Raw genomic sequence first — 19,888 nt, 5'->3', positions numbered from 1 at the left:
GATCGAGACCAGTTTTGGATCTGCTCCGGCTGACTCGTGACCCTGAGGAGCGCCGCAGAAAATGCATCCAGGTGATTCCTGAAAGTCTGCATCGGCGCGAATCCTCCCTCATCTTGCGGTCCCGAAGTCGTTTTTTTTTTTTTTTTTTTTTTTTCCAAGGCTCTCCGTGGATCCGCTCCGGTTTTACGTAACTCCGTCGCGGACGTCCCGCCTGACACGTCATGTATATTGCATGGACTAAAAAGCCGCTCTCTTGCCGCCTGCACTCAGGGCTTACTGGATTTTTCATCTCCAATTAAAAGGGAACTAAAGTATTGCACCGTTGGACTCGAGCGAGAGGGAGAAATAATTGACGCGCTCGCTCCCGAAACAAGTGAATTATTTAATCTGTTTTGGACTTTTATGTTGGTTTAAAAAAAAAAACATTGAAAATGGAACTATGTCTTGACTGGGGTGGTGAAAAGGTTGGAAAAAAAGTAACTTTCGATTATGATGATGCGTTCAGGGTACTTTGTAACAGGTGGAGTTTATATACGGTATGGTTTAAATTATACAGTAGATAGCAAAATCCATCCATGTCCACATTTCATTTTTATCAGTTCCCTTTTTAGAACTGAGCAACACGTAGCCAGTGTTTAAAAATATCAAATATGAAGCTATCGTGTGAATAAGGCAGTGATTTTACCGAGCCTTCTTTGCGCGTAACACTAAGTTAGCGCGACTCAACCCTTTGCGATTTCAGTGAACAAATACAAAGAATGATCAAGCTGCGCACGCACGACGTTCCTCTCTCTGATGTATATAAATACCATCCCGTCTGACTCGAGAGCTTTTTGCACCTCCTGCTTTACGAACACGGTTCCATTTTGTTTGCTAGCAAAACGCGAGCGCAGATCAACTTGAAAATGGGATGCTTGGGAGAGTTTGGAAATATTCCAGAGTGCTTTTGGGCTTTTTTTTTTTCTTTTAACTCTCAAGCGGAGACTTGTTAGCAAAATATAAAAACAAAAACCATTTTTTATGTTCAATAAATACCTTGCAAAAGCATTCAGTAGAATGTGCGGGGGTCAAAAAGCAGATAGCATTTTCTGCCATGGTAATGAATGGGAAGTAGAATTCCACAAACAAACTAAAACAATGATTCGATCTGTTAAAATGTACGCTAGCTAATGAGTTTCTGGGTTACAAGAATTCATAGTTACTTTAGCATTTTAGCTGTCACATGGCCCTCCAGAAAATGTTTTCTTTTGACTTAGCTTAACCAGGATCCGTCACCGTACCTTCGGCAAATGTAGCATGGCTTTGTACTTGTCTGGGAAGTAAATCCTGCCGCCTTGCTAGCTAGCTAACGGGCTTTGGTCATCGTTCATGCAGTGTTGAATCGAATTTCCTCCATGAATTCCCCCACGGTCCGCGTTCACTTCGGCGGTGGTGACTTTTCAGTTCTGGTTGTGCCGCTGCAGATCTTCGGAGCAAGCTGAACTGACTCCTTCCAAGAACAGCTTGTTTATATATTTTTTTTCAACCAAACTTTATTGAGCTACTCTGCATACACGGGCAGAAAGTACACACAGTTATTCCAAACAATGCCAGGCATAAATAAAGGCTAAAATTCATGAAATATTTTGTATTTTTGCAAGTCAGAATAAGTAAATACTGTAGTACGTTATTCTTTGATTCATTGTGATTCGAATCCTGAACTTCTGATTCAGCATTTCTGCTTTATTACCCACGTGTGGGTGTAACGTAATAAAAGTCGAAAAATTCATTTGATCGTCTTTATGGTTAAAAATGAGTCATGTAAGTGTTTGAGTGTGTCATCGCAAGAAAGACAAATTAAACTTGCTCTTTTTGTGTTTTCGCTAAAAAAAGACGCTAATCACGAAGATCTTGGCCCTCATCAGCCTCAACCTTGCGACAAAGAAACTCAAAACGCAGCCTCGGAGACATCAATAAAGGTTGGATTTCGCTCCCGAAGATGCGAAGATTGCACCGATCAATACGCGCGAGATTGCATCAAGCGCATTCCCGGCGTGGCCAAAAGCCGACCGACGTGTACGCTAATTCCGCACGTTAGACGAGTCGCCGTTGTCGAGTCAACAAGGCCGATGTCACGCTTGAATTCCGATAAAACTCTCCGAATTCTCAGATGAGGTCTCGCTAATGAGGCTCTCTTGGAAGTGATACAAACTGGAGATGATTATTGATGCGAGCAGAAGAGTCTGGATCCTTAAGCAGTGCCAGGTTGCAGTCTGCGAGGGTTCTTTTAATGACATTCGCACGTACATTTTAATTTAACTGATTCCTTCGCCGGTCAGAAAAAGAAAAAAAAACCGACAATGTGGCTGCCGACAGCGCGATGTCGGAAAGGTTCGGCACGTGTCGCCGCAGGCCATTTTGAAAATGTTATCACTTTCTAGGCAACTGAGAGAAAAAAAGGTGAGAAAAGAAGGCGAAAAAGCAGTCGGGGAAATTTATAGAAAATTACAAGGGGGGGGGGGAGACAAAGAGGTGGGGTTAGCATTCCCAGCCTGGGGCCAAACTAATAAAAGTGCAATTCAATTACCCCTTAAATAAATGACACTGCTGTAGTTTAATACCCCCCCCCCATGACAGGAGGATATTCGACTCTACGATACATCTTGATAATACACACAACCACTTCAAATGAAAGAACGCTTCTCAGGGACAAATTAAGCATCGCGGTCATTTCCTCAGTTGTTATTTTGGGGGATTTTCAGGCAAATGTTGAGCACCACCAAGAGGGGACTGCCGGAAATGCACAGCAAATCTTTTTCTATGCATCTTTGCGCTCACAAAATGTCAGATCATAAATACACATATATTTCTAAAGACACCGAAATTTCCGGCCTACAGAGCGCACCTGATTATAAGCCTCACCCAGTACATTTGGTCCATACATACGCCGCACCCGTGTAAAAGCCGCAAGTGCCCACGTTGAAACCCACAACACGAGCTATTTACAAAGAAAGACGGGACACAGAAAGAATTTTAAAGTATTAATATCTTAGGTTAGCTTAACATAGCAACAACGGTAGCACGAACAGGGCTGGTAAAAAAAAAAAAAAAACATACCTTAAAAAACAAAAAAACAGCAGCAACACAGTAGCACACCACTAACAAGGCCAGTTAGAAAAAAACTTACCTAAATCACTGAAACACAGCAATAACACAGCAGCTAAATGCTAGCATGGCACTAATGCTAGCGCAGCACTCACAGGGCCTGTTAAAAAAAACATGCCGGTAAAAATCACTGTGACATGCCAGTAACACAACAGCAACATGCTAGAGTGGCGCTAACAGGGCCGGTTGAAAAATAACATACCGGTAAAAATCACTGAGACACGGCAGTTACACAGCAGCAACACGCTAGCACAACACTAGCACAGCGCTAACAGGGCCGGTTGGAAAAAAAACCATACCGGTAAAAATCACTGAGACACGGTAGTTACACACCAGCAACACACTAGCACAGTGCTAGCGCAGCATTAACAGGGCTGGTTAAAAAAAAACATACCAGTAAAAGTCACTTCCTCGGCACATATATTCCACCGGTCTCAATCTTACCTTTTCCACTCGAGTGCCCCGTTGCACCGTTCGAAAAAAATGCACAAATTAGCCGCATCACCGCGTTAGTTGCAGGGTTGAAAGCGTGTGATAAAAGACGCAGCATACAGACCGCAAATTACGGTTATCTGTGTGCATATCTAGTAAATACATGAAATAAAGTTGATGGTATTTCTGGGGGGGAAAGCGAATATTTAAGCGAATCAAAAACTAAATGAAAATTTATTGAAATGAGATGAAATTCATCAAAATATATAATTAACCAAGTCAATCAATACATAAAATAAAATCAGCTCATTTGAATGTTACTTGCCCGGCGTACGGGCGATTATGTCTTAAAAGCAGGACGTTGCTTTGTCATGATCAAATCCGTCAACATTCCATTATTAAAGCAGCGTGTAACGTGTGTGTGACCACCAAAGGCCTCAGAAGAAGAAAAAAATATGGAAGACAATTTTTGCTTTTCCAGTGAGTCGCTTTACTTTCCAGAAGGTTAAATGAGCAGTCGGTAACATTCATACAAAATGTATAATTGTGCAAACAAAGCGTCGATAAACAATGCCTTCAACATGCTCTCTGATGCTGGCATTTTTTTTTTTTTTTTTTGGGAAATTATTATTCATTTTTTGGAAAAATAGAACACTAAGAAATACTATGTACACATCCAAGAGCCGTACGTCGAACATACTCAGCGGTGGCCATGAGCAAGAGGTCGCTTGCATAGTTGAGTGCATGCAGAAGCAAAGTCATCATGCAACAATTTTCACATGAAACCCGTCATTGTTGTGTTTGTGTGCGCGTGTGAAAAGCGGTGATCATCAGTCGCCTCGGACTCGCTATGTACATGTACACCCACGTTTTTCGCCACGCCTGCACGATCTAATGACATCCGCTGCAAAAAAAAAAAAAAAAAAATGCTATCGGTTAAATATGTTTATTATTATGATCGCGGGAGAGCGCTAGTATGTAAACAACAATCCCTTCACGTATTTACAGTTCACTATTCACATATTTGTGTGTGTTGGGGTGGGGGGACGTGCGAGGAACCCCTCCCTGTGGTTTTCGCGTGCCTTCTGAAACGCCTAAAGATGCCACAAGATGGAGCCAAAGTACCGTCTAGTAGGAAAGCACAACATTCACGTCGTTGACACTATTAATTTCGGGGAGGAGCTAGATTTAGCCTGGGTTATCAGCGGAGATCACGATGATGACGATGAACAAGGGGGTCTCAAAGTGGCGGCCCGCGGTCCATTTGCGACTGGCGCGACGATATTTTGTGGCCCCCACCTTAATTTGGAAGTTTATTATTAGTGCGGCCATTTAGTTTTTTTAAAAATATTTTATGGCTGACGACCCAACCAATCACATTGGAGTATGTGGCTCGGGGGCGTGCCATCAACCGGGCTCGACGTAAGGAGATGAAAATTTTTCAGTGAGTGCAAGTTATGATGAAGTTTTTTTTTTAGTAGTTTTGCACACAACTTGTTTACACAAGAGTCCTTGTTTATATTATTTTTGTGTTAAAAAAAAAATAAAAAGACATTTGGGAAGATTGGATTTTTTGGGGTTTTTTTTCAATTTAAATTGCCCTAGTGAGGCCCAGCCTCAGCCACGATGTGCCTTCAGCGGCCCCGACGTAAATTGAGTTTGAGACCCATTCTATATATTAAAAAAAAAATATATATATGATCATAGTTCATTGGTATTTTTAACGTTGAAACCCGGGGGTGTCCAGATCTTTTCCTCCGAGGGCCGCATACAGACAAATTATAAGGATGCGCTGTGACATTCGTAAAGTTTGATTTACGAAACAAGCCGCACCAAGCAATTATATATCGTTCAGTAATATTAATATAAATGTCTTTTGTCGATTTATATTTCTGGATTTTAAGGCAAATATAGGATTTTTAAGATGGTTTGGGGGCCTGCAGCCCACTAGACCAGTGACCGACTGATGCGTATCTACAACCTCATCCAAAACAACAATATTATTCATCATATTTACATGAAAATCAGAAATATGCTGTGTTCCTGACATGCAGCAGAAAGTTTGCTTCTTTAACGGAATTATCGTTACTCACTGGTGTGTTATGAAGACAATTATTGTGTTACTATTTTATTTGTTGAGATTCGTTGCATATTTGGCCAGAAAAGCTTTAAAAAATATATATAAAACCAATTATTATTAAAGGTGGCGGTTGTAGCAGTTAGCTAAAAACGTAGCTAAAAACACCTCACAGGTTGACACCGTAAAAAAAAAAAAAAAATAGTAGTATTTTCTTTGCAAAAATGGAATTGGACGTCATCAGATTGCGCAAGTGGACCGAAAGGTGGGGGCCGGACGAGCGTGTGTGTGTGTGTGTGTGTGTGTGTGGCCTTTGTGCACCCTGTGTTCTTTTTGAGAGGAATGTTCCGAGACAGTGTGGCAGTCGGAAAGAGCCCCGAGGCCTCGGGTGGGCGCCACGGGCAAATGTCGGCGTCGGCCCCCGGTGCCGGTTCGCCCGAGGGCTTCGCGTGTTCTTACAGGTAAATAAACATATTTAAGAAACCGCGATCTCCAGACGACTAAAACCGCCGACCGCGGCCGTCTCCTCGTCCTGTCCGAAAATACTCCTCGAAGGCTGTTGCACAAGAACTACATCACGTCTACGTAAACAGCGAGTAAGGTTACACGGGTGTGTGTTACTTGAAATGACATATTCGGTGCTCAATAAATATTACATTTTACTTGAAAATGTACCGACACCTGCAGTTATACAATTTCGATTAAATAGTGTGATTATCTGAGGCACTGATGTTGACACTCGCCTCTCCATATTGACGGAGAGCTCACGATTTTCGGGTAATAATTCAAAAGTTACGCGTCGGCTATTTTCAACAATCCGAGTATTGCTCACCCGCGAGTTTTTTCCCCCCACTCTTGAGCCGCGCGTCCGCCGATTGCGCCTCGCCCAAGTCGACGGACGGGAGTGCAGCTAGCCTGAAACGTAACGATTACCGCGGCTGACAAACCCGATGTGGGATCGCCCCAGTCGATATCTCGGGTCCCGCGGAACAACCAAATGGCGTAACAATCAAATATTGAATTGAATCTGTGCAAAGAAAAAATCTGCTGCAGTTTCATCTTTGCTGCCAAAAGGAAGTTGAGCTACATCCACCCAGACCACAACTCGGGTTATTCTGTTCAACATTAACACGAGGCAGAGGCATCGAGCGCACCCATCGCTTCGTGAGAACTATTAATTGATTGTTTACACAACGAAAGGAACGCAGTCCCCTCCCGAATGAAAACGCATTAAAAATCATACCGAAGCGAACCGATCGGAACTCTGCCGCTTGGTGGAAACGAGGCTTAAAAGACAGATTCCTCTCGGCTCGCCGACGGACACGACAAGGCAATCATTCCAATAAACGAGCAACCCATGCTTATTTACAACACGCTAATACTATTTCCTGGAAATCATCACAATCGATACAAAGTGCTTTGGTAGAACCCATTCCTAGATAGACCGTAGAGCAAAGTGGACAGGAAGCGTCCGGAGACGGCAGCTGGAAACCCGGGAACCACTGAAAGGCCGAAGGTGTCTCGTATTTCAGTGATTGGAGCTGCACTCGAAAGAAGAGCGAGGTGATGGTCGGGCCCTGGAACGGATCTCATTTGGACCTGTGGCTTGATTGCGTGGAGTTGATGGGGATTTTCCTGGACGGGATGGTCTTTCTGACAGCTTCTTTCTTTGAGGGTTCTTTCGCGGAAGAAGTCTGGCTGGTCGACTCTGAGAGTTTGGATTTAGTGGAGGGCAGCAGCGAGTGTTTGGCTGCAGCCGAACCTTTGGAGGATTCCTTGTCCTTAGCTGCGGCGGCTTCGGAAGCCGCGTTCTGGGGTTTCTTGCTGGCGTCGTCTCTCGCCGCGTCTCCGCCGTCTTCCAGACTTCCTTTGGGGTCCGTAGCCCCGGCTTTCCCGCCATCTGTCGACTTGCGGGTGTCTTTGGGCCTCAAGGCGGTTTTGAAGAAGGACAAAGCTTTGTCCTCAGTCTTACTGTTCCCCCGAGAGGGTTTTGACAAGGCGGAAGACGGTGGCAGCACGCTGGAGGATCGCAAACTGGTCATAGAGGAGCTACTGCTTGAGCTTCGGGCGACCGTCCTGTTCTCAAAAGCTCGACCCGGCCTGCCCTCCGCTCTCATGGCAGCACTGGACCTGGACGGAGGACCTCCGTTGTTAACCTTCTTCTCTGACACCGCGTTTGTCCGTGAGCAATCCCGGCTGGCGCTCCTGTCCGCTCCTTTAGTCCTTCCCGAGACCGAGCTTTTATCGCCGCCACCTTTGGCCGTTGTCTTCCTCTGAGGGTACGAACTTCCCGGAGACCCGCTCTTCCTCTGTTGGGCGGAGTCAGCGTGTAACCCATCCTGAGTTTGGGATGAGCCTTTTTTGGAAGGTGTCGCTGTTCTGGAGGAACCAGCCTTACTAGTTTTGGGTGGTCCGTCGCTCTTGTCCTTTGGATTGGTAGCAGCACCCTTAGCCTGCCCGCGAGTTGGTGACTTAACGACGGCTGGGGAAGCAGGCGACAGAGAGCTGGATGACGTCGAGGAGGCGGCGGGACGCTTCTTCGGGCTCCTCTCGCTCTCCACCCCGGTCTTCGTTGAGGTGCGTTTGCCGGCCGCGCTGTCGGCAGCCACATTTCTCTGCTTCTGCTCCTTTGCGCTCGTCCCGTGGCGAGGACTTATTTGTTCGGCGCCGCTGACGAGATTGATGTTCTCCCCAGCCTGCACGGAACTCCTCGGCTCCGCCTGTGACGCGGCTTTGGGGTGCAGCTGCTCTATCAGCCGTTTGCTGCCGGGAATATGATCCAATGCTGCGAGGGCGGATTTAGCTCCAATCTTAGGTGACCTGCTGAAGCAGGACGTTGACAGATTGGTATCAACCACCTCCCCTATTATTTCAAGTGTTGGAGAAGAAGAGTGAGATTCCAGGGAGAAGCGCGAGGGGGAGTTCGAACGGAGTTGCAGCTTGGCAGAGTGGGACCAGGACGGCTTCTGGCCGTTGTCACTAAGCACCAGTGGACTCGCGATGGACGTTCTGGAGGAGAATGTCTGCCTTTGCATGCCTCTCACCACGGGCCGGCTCGATAAGCCTGCGCGCCAGAAAGGTCTCCCTTAAGAATGAATAAATCACTCCGACGCGATTGGGAATTTTCACGCGCTTACCGTCATCCTCGCTCCGTTCGCCGGCGAACTCGGCCGACTCCGAGAGGGAGGCCAGCGACGTTCGTCTGGAGGAACCGGACGAGGCTTGGCTCGGCGGACGGCTTCCTATCAGGCGGCTGATCCAGTGCTCGCACAGGGAAGAACTTGTCGATCCTGAAGGACCCAAACAGTAATTCGACTTGGGCAACATCAGTTACGGTATTTCCATGCTATTAACGGGGCCTAGTTGATAGTAATAGTCTAAACTTTGACTAGTTTTCTAGTTTAAAACTAAAAAACTTGGTATGTCTCTACACCACATACACATGCAGAACGTGACAATGTCGACGCTTCGCGATTAATTTGATTAGTTGTCGATTGTTCTATTAATCATGGCAAAATTACCTCCCACAGAACTGTTGGCAGACCAAGACGGGATGGTGGCGCGGCGCTGATAAAACAAGATGTACGCCGTCTGCTTGCAGACGTCCTCTTCTGATATGGGATGGACGTCGCTGTCGTCGAAGCAGTACCACTGCCCGTCAACGGAGTTCTTACACTGAGCTGCGAGACGAAGAACGCCGTCGGGTTAGAAAAAACGATTTGCCGTCTCTTTCGTCTTTCGATGGGCGGTACCTGTGTAATGTCCCCCCTGCATGGTGCCGTGATGGTTGCACACGGCGTACAGGTCGTAAAGATAATCCTCGGGATCCCGCCCCAGCCCGTAAGGCCGTCTCCATGGCGACCAGTGCGAGGGGAGACTCCAGCTGCTCTGGCTCCTCTTCACCATGTGCGGCGCCATGTCCATCCCGGTCAGCGGGAACTTGACCATGTTCTGCATCTTCATGCGGCGGTCGCCGTCCTGAAGGGATGTAAAGAACCGGGGTGGTGGGGGGGGCGGGGGGTCGACTTCGTCCGTGGACGTCGGATGGCGGGACCGTACCTGTCGGAAGCGCTTGAGGTGGAGGATGAGGATGTCGGGAAGGGTCCACAAACTGAGCTTGATGCTGCCCTGCTGGAGCTGCTTGCAGTGCGGACATCGCCAGGCGTCATCGGGAGCCAGCTGGGAAACATTTCACTCAATCGTGGATTTCATTTTTTTTTTTTTTTTTGCACGCGTTCTACTTCCTCGAGAAGAAATTCAACTCACGGCCCAAATGTGTACTTTTTAAAAATTTAGACCTAAACCTAACACGCTGTTCTTTCTTGATTTCGTGCTGTGTTTCTCAAATATAATCATGGCTTTTTGGGAAATATTTATATTGTATATTATATATATATATTCTTGCCCGATTGAAAGTCCTGTAATAATTGTTGCTTTTGTTTTTAAATGCGTTCAAAATAATGAATTTATTGTGTGAAATGATGTTATCCTGGGGTGGCACGGTAGATCAGCTGGTGAAGCGTCGGCCTCACAGTTCTGAGGTTCCGGGTTCAATCCCGGCCCCGCCTGTGTGGAGTTAGCATGTTCTCCCCGTGCCCGCGTGTGTTTCCTCCGGGCAATCCGGTTTCCTCCCACATCCCAAAAACATGCATTAATTGGAGACTCTAAATTGCCCCAAGGTGTGATTGTCAGTGCGGCTGTTTGTCTCCATGTGCTCTGCGATTGGCTGGCGACCAGTTCAGGGTGTACCCCGCCTAATGCCCGTTGACAGCTGGGATTGGCTCCAGCACTCCCCGCGATCCTCGTGAGGATAAGCGGTAAAGAAAATAGATGGATGGAAGTGCAACAAACATAATGGACAAATATTACAGACTTGGTTGGGGGAGTTAAGAAGTTAAGAAAATGGATGGATGGATGTTATATTGATTTACTGGAAATACTAAAATATTCACCCGACACACAATTTTTCATATAAATCTAGTAATAATGCTATTAAATAATTGGTTAATTAATTACAATTGGATCCATTCTAAATAATACAAAAACATGTGACTTTATGATAACTTTTAGTAAATAACCGGTAACTATTTTACAATTTTTTTTTTTTTTTTTAAATTTGTTTCTTTCCGACTTCTTCGGGGGTCTAGTCTGAGTCTCCCGCAATGAGGCAGTGGCGTACATCACGATTTCGATTCCAGGACTGGAGCCCACCTGTTCCTCTTTGGTGTAGAGTTGAAAGCACTGAGCGAGCGAGCAGTTCTGCGGCTGGAGATGCTGCTCCTTCACGTGGCGGACGCTTTCGGCGTCGGGGATGTATTCGTCCTCCGTTCTTTTGAACAGACTGCGGGCAAGCGACATCGGCACAGGGCTTCAGCTTGGGTGACATCCGGTATAAGCCATCAAATCCGAGTCCAACTTACTAGTCTTTGGTCTCCTTGTCCCATTCCACAACAATTTTGACATGAGGCGGGCCCCCTGGACCACAAGACTTATATGCTCTACAGAAGGAGAACAGGAAGATTCTTCAAAAGATTGCATTATCATTTAAATAAAATGTAAAAATGTGTAAAGTGGTATTTTCCAATGCGCAAATAACCAAGAAAGGGAGCAGCACGCCCCCTGTTGGCGGCAGTCAGCTTTACCTCTCCACGGAAGGATGACAGAGTGGTTGCTCCTCCTGAGGCAGGAGATACGTGATGCCCACCACGCCCACCACGCGTAACGTGAAGGGCCCAACCTACCAGACCGCAGAGCACGACTACATATTCATATTCATATTCATATTCAGGACGCAGACCGTCATGTACTGCTTTGACGGGACGTACCTGCACGACGGCTCCGGGCCGCAAAAGGTGACGCATCTTCTCCAAAATTTCCTTCTGGAGCACATCCCAGGTGACGGTGCGCTCCAGGTAGAGGATGAAGGGATTCCCAAACCTGGAAGAGAAAAAAAAATATCCATTCTCGAGCTGTTCGGATATTAGGCCCAACATTTCAATATGATAATGTACTAATGTGCATGATATGTATTATTTTATTTAATCATTATCTGTCGACATCTGAGCTGAGAGAAAGCCACGGCACAACATATTTATTTTTACACAAATCTGACAACGAGAAACTAAAAACAAAGGTGGAGGAGGGATGAAGTCAAGTCGGTTTTTGGTCAAGTCCCAAATCAAGTTATCTTATTAATGTAGTCTTAACTCCAGTATCTGGTTTTCAGAAAGATCACAATTCGATACCGACATACCTGCGTCCCTGCTGGCCGGCGCAGGCTCGGTTGCACACCAGCAGGACCACCTTCTCGTCCTGGCCCGTGTTCTTGTTGGGGCTGAGAGGCGGAGTCGTGGGCTCCTGGATTTGTGGGGATAACCGATTGTTATCCGTGCTGTACTTCAAGTTGTTCTGGTTGAGATTGGCGTGCGGACTCCCTGCAATGTTTCGAAAATGTGAACTCGTTGCAATTTTTACCCAGAAAGTTGAATATATTTCACATTATAATTTGGTTAATTACATGTTATAATGTGAATCACATTATAACGTAATTCATTTCATGTTATAGTGTGAAACTTTCACATTATAACATGATATGCTCTACGTTATAACATGATTTTTTTTGTGTTATAACATAGATTGGTTTCACGTTGTAGTCCAGAAAATAATAGATAAATAAATTTCACCTCTCTTCATCCCGACCCCCAAAAGGCAATTACTTCCGGTTTTACTCCACGTTCTACTACATCACTATATGTTCTTGCTCCATGTGTAAGAGGCAATCTTCGGGTGACGTCAACTTTTCAGGTTATAACGTAGAACTTATTGGGTTTTACTGAGATATGTTTCATGTTGTAATGTGATAAATTACATGTTATAACGTGGTTCATTTCACATGAAACATTCCATGTTATGTGAAATTAATTACGTTATAACATGAAATACAACGTATAATTAACCACATTATAGGATCAAACATATCATGTTATAGCATGAAATATAATAATAATAATTATTATTGTTATGATGGTGAAAATATCACGTTATAACGTGATCGTGGTTTTTTTGGGGTGTGGCAGCAATACGCTATCGTACACCACGACTCCGTAAAAAGCTTACCAGCGTCAAAACAAGTGGACGCCAACTTTTCAGATTGTAACATAGAACTTATTGGGTTTTACCGTGATATGTTTCATGTTACAAAGTGTTTCATTTCAGGTTATAACATGAAAAATTTTATATTATAATGTGAAATAAATTACGTTATAACACATATTATAACATGTAATTAACCACATTATAACGTGAAACATTATAACGTGATAGCCACCTTTTGTGTGTGTGTGTGTGTGTGTGTGTGTGTGTGTGTCAGCAATACGCTTCCGTAGTTAAAATATTCAAAATGGAGCAAAAATGAAATGCACTGTTTATAATTGTGGTCATGCAGTACCTGATGTACTTTTCAAAACCGCAATGCATCCGATTTTAACATTTGCTCATGCAGCCAAATACGCAAAATGTTGAAAAGGCTTCTCGGTAAGATGCACATCAATCTTGCCAAGCTATAACCGCAATAACAAATATTGTTATAACAAAATAAAGTATCGCTTTCTGTATGCGCGCACAATCCTTTCATCGGTTCTCATCAGGATGACAATGTGTACCTAATGAATTGTCTAGTGAGCGCTTAACGCGATCGGGCCTCCTACGAGCTAACGAGCAGGTTGTCGTACCTCCTCGCTTGGAGCGGATCTGATCGGGCCTGAAGAGCTCGGGCGTCTCGAAAGCAAAGATGGAGTCGCTCTCCTGAATGATCTCCAGGTCGTCGTCGTCGTCGCAGAAGGAGCGATGGAAGCCGTCGTAGTACATCTCCGTTAGGACGATCTGAAGGCGGACGCGGGTCAGAGCGTGAAGTTTTCAAGCGCCTTATATACATATTTGGGTATTTTTACTTTCTGTAGCACTTTAAAACGCCACAAGATGGCACTAAAGCCCGAAGTAGTCAAAAAGTATTCATTGGTGTTGAGAACATACATTCAAGTGATGAGATCTTTGCATGGTTTACAGCTTAGCTAAGTTTAGCCTGGGTTGGTAGCAGAAGTTACGGAGCATCTTCACTGCATGTGTATATTTTTAGCAAAATTAAATCAGTTGTATTCCATTAATTTTTTAAAACTAATATTGTAAGATGCAGTTAAAATTATATGGTTTGGGGTCAAAGTTTGTACCGTAATTCCCGGCCTACAGAGCGCACCTCGTTATAAGCCTCACCCGGAACGTTTGTAAAGGAAATACCATTTGGTACATACATACGCCGCAGCTGTGTGTAAGCCGGAAGTGCCCACATTGAAACCGACATTGAAACACAAGATATTTACAAAGAAACACAGAGAGATGAACGTGAGCGCCGCGACGCTAACGTTAACGTTAGCGTCACGCTATCCATGTACTAATGTTAGCACCACGCTAACAGGTTAAAACAATAACATACCGTTAAAAAGACACAGCAGTAACACGCTAGCGTAAAGGTCACTTCCTCGGCACATACATTCCACCGGTCTCACTCTTACCTTTTCCTATCAAGGCCGTTAGAAAAAAAATGCACAAATTAGCTCCATCACCGCATAAACCGCAGGGTTGAAAGCATGTGAAAAAAGTCGCGGTTTACAGGCCGGAAATTACGGTAAATGAATTGAGGACTTTAGTGCAGATTAATGTCGGGCTCTCACTAACCAATCTTTTTGGAATCAATAATCCTATTGAGTAATTGCACCTAACGCTAATGCTAATCCTAGCGCCCCGCTAGTCCTAATGCTAACAGGGCCGGTTAAAATAAAACGTACCGGTAAATATCACTGAGACGTGCCAGTAACACAGCACCAACACTGTAGCACAGCGCGTACGCTAGCGCAGCGCTAACAGGGCCTGTAAAAGTCACTTCCTCGGCACATATATTCCACCGGTCTCACTCTTACCTTTTCCGCTCAAGTGGCCCTTTGCGGCCGTTCGAAAAAAAACGCGCAAATTAGCCGCATCGGCGCATAAAGCGCAGGGTTGAAAGCGTGTGAAAAAAGTTGCGGCTTATAAGACAGAAATTACGGTAATATCCTCATGGTTTAAGCAATTTTTTTTCATTAATTACTGTATATAGCTTGACCAAATAAAGCTGAGAAACATTGCTAATATACAATAACACGTTTCATCTTCAGCTTTTCTACTTAGGATGACACTTCAAAAGTTCAAATGGAAACGGTAAGTAAGTAGTAATACCTGTTGAGCAGGGATTTTGGTCTCTTGGGACACAGCTTGTCTGAGCCTGGACACGGTACCGGACAGGGGCACGGCCACCCCGACCCGCATACAATGGGAGCACTTGCCCTGGTACACGACTGTCACGTACAACGGCCTGCAGAAAACGACAGTTTGTTTTCATTGCAGTTTTTAGGATTGTTTTTTTTTTTCTCAATATGTATCTTATTATTATTATTATTATTTTTAATGGGGATTAACGTACCGTGTGTGAGGTACGGGGATCGGCAGTGAGATGCAGAGGAAAGGATCGAAGGTGTTGCTCTGTTTCTGGCAGTGAGGACAAGTCAGGGAGGACCTGCACAGAAACATCGTCACGCCCAGGCCAACGCGGCAAATTGCGTCACTTTGGCGGCGGAAAATATCGGTTATGCTATCGAGCTGAGGAGAACAAACGTTACAAAACAAGCTAAACATTACACGAGATGAATGGAAAAAAAGCAAAGAACTCCACTTCAGTTTTTGACACCTGAGGAAAGAAAATATAATAAAGCATCCACTTCTAGGTATTGGCCAGTATAGCAGGAAGCGGGTATTTGCACGCCAGAACATAAAGCGGCACCGGTCACATATCGCCGCCGTGTAAACAAATCGGAAGGTCCCACGCCGTCCGGCTCGCACGGCCCGTGTTTGCGCGTAAACACAAGCTAAGTCCGACACTTTCGCGTTTGTCAAATACGGAGACGGAAAAAACCGACTGCGCGGACGTTCGCCGCGGTTACCTGTACTGGGCCTGGAAAAGCTCTTGCACGAAAGATCCGGGCGCCGGCAGCGGGGATCCTTCGGGGGCGTTTTCGTTCTCCACCGGAGGCTGGAAAGACCGTCAATACATAAATATATAAAGCACACAAAAAAAATATTAATAACAAAACACAAGAGTGGGAATAAATAATGAGGGCAGGTATTTTGAAGTAGCTGTATCGGTACTTCTACTTCAGTATCGACCCTGAGCAACTCTGGAAATAAAGACTGCGCGGGGGGGGGGGGGGGGGGGGGGGGGGGGGTCGCCGTTTACCGTCCTCGGGGGCCTGACGTCAGGGTGGATGATGTTGTTGAGGTCCTCGTGAACCCGATCCAGCAGCCACAGGAGGAATTCTTGCGCGTCGTGCTGCGAGTTGCCCTTGAACTGAAGGGCGCTCTTCGACACCACATTCTGGGGGGCACATGGGGGGCACGAGCGCCATTTTTGTCATAAAAGCAGAGGGTGGATGTTCATAAATGAACTTGACTTCTTTATTTAACAGAAAGCGAGAAAAATAAGCATGAATAGTCGCAATGTCGGCGCTCGAGGGCAACTTGAGCGACACTCGGCTGACATCAGCGCATCTTTTTGCGCTCGTGTGTCACGCGTGGAACGATTCCCGCGAGGCCTTGTTGCTTGTCGCTTTTTTTTTTCATGACGTCGCTCCAAGACGCCTTCGTGAGCGCCACCTCAGTCTCGAGTACGAAAATGACTTCCACGCAAACCACGCAGAAAATAGGCACGTTATCCTGATAAGTACTTATGGGATTAAATATTTGATAAAATTCAACACTTTTTTTTGTAAACTATTTTGCAGACCACAAAGCTTCAAACTAATCATGTACAAAGAATGGAGAAAATGCACTGAAATGCACTTGTTTTTTAATTCATAGATTAAGATCAATGCATGTTTTTTTATCCATCCGTCTATTTCCTCGCTGCTTATCCTCACAAGGGTCGCGGGGCGTGCTGGAGCCTATCCCAGCTGTCAGTGGGCACGAGGCGGGGTACACCCTGTACTGGTTGCCAGCCAATCGCAGGGCACATGGAGACAATCCCACCGAGGGGGAAATTTACATCCATCCATCCATTTTCTTTGCCGCTTATCCACACAAGGGTCGTGGGAAGTACTGGAGCCTATCCCAGCTGTCAACAGGCAGGAGGCGGGGTACACCCTGAACTGGTTTCCAGCCAATCACAGGGCACATCGAGACGAACAGCCACACTCGCAATCACACCTATGGTCAATTTAGAGTGCCCAATTAATGTTGCATGTTTTGGGGATGTGGGAGGAAACCCGAGTGCCCCGAGAAAACCCACGCAGGCACGGGGAGAACATGCAAACTCCACACAGGCGGGGCTGGGATCGAACCCGGGACCTCAGAACTGCCGCCATATATATATATATATTTTTTTTTTAATCAAATAACATGTCATCACATCAAGATGCAGTTTTTATTCTGGAAGCTAATTCCTTTTTATCATGCTTATTACTATAAATCTCGATTCACCCTAAAAATATCTTGTCAGGTTTTTTTTACCATCACTTCACAAATCTAATGACGCAACGATGAGACCTGCTGACAAAAGAGGAGCTCAACTTGGGTTTGATCACGAATTTGACTTCATTACTTGACTTCTGAAAGATGCGCTGTCACAAATTTTCTTAACGAATAACAACAACCCATTCTGTATTTTTGTTCCTGAGCATCAAGATGAAAATATTTTTATAACGTTTGAGCAGATTATGACTGAACGTTTACGCTCGATAGCGATGGACTATTTTTGATTGGATTCTGATTCTTAACTACGCTAAGTGGCGGCATATATTTTGAGACTCTTTCTTGGACAAGAATACATCTAAACCCTGTCAGGCGCTTCGTACTCTGGCTGGCAACCGAGGTAGAGGGCACAAAGAAAAAGGGCCCAAAATAGGAGCACTTTTGAAAACAAAGACCGTGACTGCACGCTTCTCTCCAAATTAGCTTCTCTCTTTATGTCATCTAAAAAGATGAACGCTGCGGAATTTGCAAAGTGATCAAACGAAAACGGTTTTGTTTTCGAGCGCCGCTAAGTGGGCGCCCCCCCCCCCCCCAAAAAAAACAAACAAAGTTCATTTGAGGTTCAGCTCTCCTCCTGAAAGGCCTCGCGGTAATTGGATTTGGATTATTATTCGGCTATGAAAAAAGGCAATAAACGGGGGGAAAAAATTAGGCCAAATATTATATAATACTAGCGCCGCACATACTTCCGGGTTAGCAAGAGAATGGGGAGGGGGGCTTGCTATTGGGCCCCAAAATGTCACATAAATTTGTTTTTAACGTTTTCTTCAATTGACTGCAATTATTATTGCTCAGGATATGGCAGATTTTTTTCAAATTCACACTTTTTCGGTGATAAAAATGAATATTCCAAATATTGGCAGTACACAAGGGATGTTAACTGTTTTGCGATAATCTATGTACAACTATTTAAGACAATTCTTCCTCTTCACTCGCCGGTTCTGATGGATGAATTTGAAAAAAAAAAAAAAAAAAAAAAAATGAATAATCTGGTGACATAACTGTAAACACAAGTTTTTGTTATCAGTTCAAGTTAGCCTGTAGTACTAAGTACAGACCGGAGCCTACCTTGAAGTCTCTGCTGTGCTGGGGCGTGTACTCAAAGGTCCACAAGGCTCGAACCAAACCGGATAGCTGCTCCGTCACCTCGCCGGATTCCTCCTGCTGCTGTTGCTGGCTGGACTTCTTCTGCACCAGGACCCCGTTGGACTTACTCGCCTTGGTCTCGGCACCGCTGCCGGCCTCGGATCCTCCACCCAGGCCGCCCCCCTGGCCCCGGAACTGCTCCAGGGCCAGGTACTCGGCGAACAGCTCGGTGTTGCTCAGGCACTGCAGGATGGCGTTCATGAAGCAGGTGTTGCCGTGGTTCTTGAGCCCGGCCACACCCGGGACCTTGTCGCCGAAGGGGAAGCCCCCGCAGTCGCTGTCGTCCGACTGGAGCGAACCCCCGGTGGTGGCGGCCACGGACGAGGCGTCGTCCTTGTCGTCGCGGGCCGCCTGCTCGTCTGTGCTGAAGTGGGACAGAGTGGAGAGAGTCCGGAGAACTCTGTTCATGAAGCTGCCCACCGAGCGGACCGAGCTCCTCCGGAACAGCTTTTTGCTGAAGGATTTCTTCTCCTTGTTCGTGACCACTTTGGACATTTTGGCTGCTTTTCCGGCGGGCTGGTTAGAGAGAAGCAGGTCGTTTGCCTCACGGCTCAGAGGTTGCCGGTTTGAGTCCGGGCTGCGGGTTTTGTAGGTTGCTCGGGTGGTTTTTCTTCAGCTTCATCCCGCGTTCCAAAAACAACATTATTATATGTATATATACAGTACCGCACTGAAGACTCGTCCATATGATGTTTGTTTGTTTTCTCAAAGTCAGCTAGCCTCCACCTCCCCTTCGACCCTAACGAGGCCAGTCGAAAAAGGAAGTTGGATATTAAGAGGGAAATGGAGAAAAAAAAACACTTAAAATCCTTTTTTTTTGTGTGTGTGCACTTAAACCCCCCCCCCACCCCCCCACGCAGCACCACTCGTCGTGTCTTCCACGGGGCCCCCGGGCAGGTTCCACTTAAAGGCCTGCTCGATGAGGAAAGCGGTAAAAACACGAACGCCGTGTTTCGGTGTCGGCGGAGAACCGCTCGGAGCGGGGGTGTCTGTCACGGGCTCTCCCGCGCATAGCGTCTCCGAAGGCGGCTACGGACAAGGCGACGCGGCGGCCTGTCGTGTCATGGAGGTGGATCCTCACACATAAACACCAGCGGGTCCCTCATCTTTTATTCAACGACGCGCGGCTCCACCCGGTCCAAAAGGTATCCCGGCGGTGGGTATCCCACCGGCTCCCGTCCACGGCGAATCCTCGAATGGGGCTTTTGTCTTTTTTTTTTTTTTCGTGTTTTCCTTAAAGCTCCTCCGCGGTGCTCGTCCTCATCGGTACCCCGCGACCGGAGCTCCACCGCCGCCCGCCGCTCCCTCGCCTCTTGAGTGCATCTCCCCGCACGGTTGTGCTCTTCAAACTTGGGCCTCCTCCAGCCTCCCCGGAATTGTTGTTTTTTTTTTTTTTGGGGGGGGGGGGGGGGGAGCAGGAGGTGGGGGTAGTTGAGGGGGCTGTCACTCAGTCAGTGTGATATCCGTAGCCCCTTCATT

The 19,888-nt window shown here is 46.1% G+C and overlaps 1 protein-coding gene across 1 annotated transcript; it reads right to left on the bottom strand.

Moving 5' to 3' along the window:
* Positions 1-5,362: 5,362 nt before the first annotated feature.
* LOC133495589 (ubiquitin carboxyl-terminal hydrolase 31-like) lies at positions 5,363-19,191 on the bottom strand. Its single transcript, XM_061810430.1, has 16 exons — positions 18,332-19,191; positions 15,975-16,112; positions 15,682-15,770; positions 15,165-15,257; positions 14,921-15,056; positions 13,384-13,534; positions 11,907-12,087; positions 11,479-11,590; positions 11,296-11,390; positions 11,074-11,151; positions 10,865-10,994; positions 9,713-9,832; positions 9,406-9,631; positions 9,175-9,333; positions 8,791-8,943; positions 5,363-8,717 (listed from the first exon to the last, which is right to left on the bottom strand). The coding sequence occupies exons 1-16, from the start codon at positions 18,902-18,904 to the stop codon at positions 7,243-7,245; spliced, it is 3,909 nt and encodes a 1,302-aa protein (XP_061666414.1). The 5' UTR covers positions 18,905-19,191; the 3' UTR covers positions 5,363-7,242.
* Between the last annotated feature and the right edge of the window lie 697 nt (positions 19,192-19,888).

Source organism: Syngnathoides biaculeatus, chromosome 22 (genome assembly GCF_019802595.1).
Source record: "Syngnathoides biaculeatus isolate LvHL_M chromosome 22, ASM1980259v1, whole genome shotgun sequence".
NCBI classification, from domain to species: Eukaryota; Metazoa; Chordata; class Actinopteri; order Syngnathiformes; family Syngnathidae; genus Syngnathoides; species Syngnathoides biaculeatus.
Note: the sequence above shows the minus strand (reverse complement) of the source record. Positions and strands in the feature narration are given on the sequence as shown.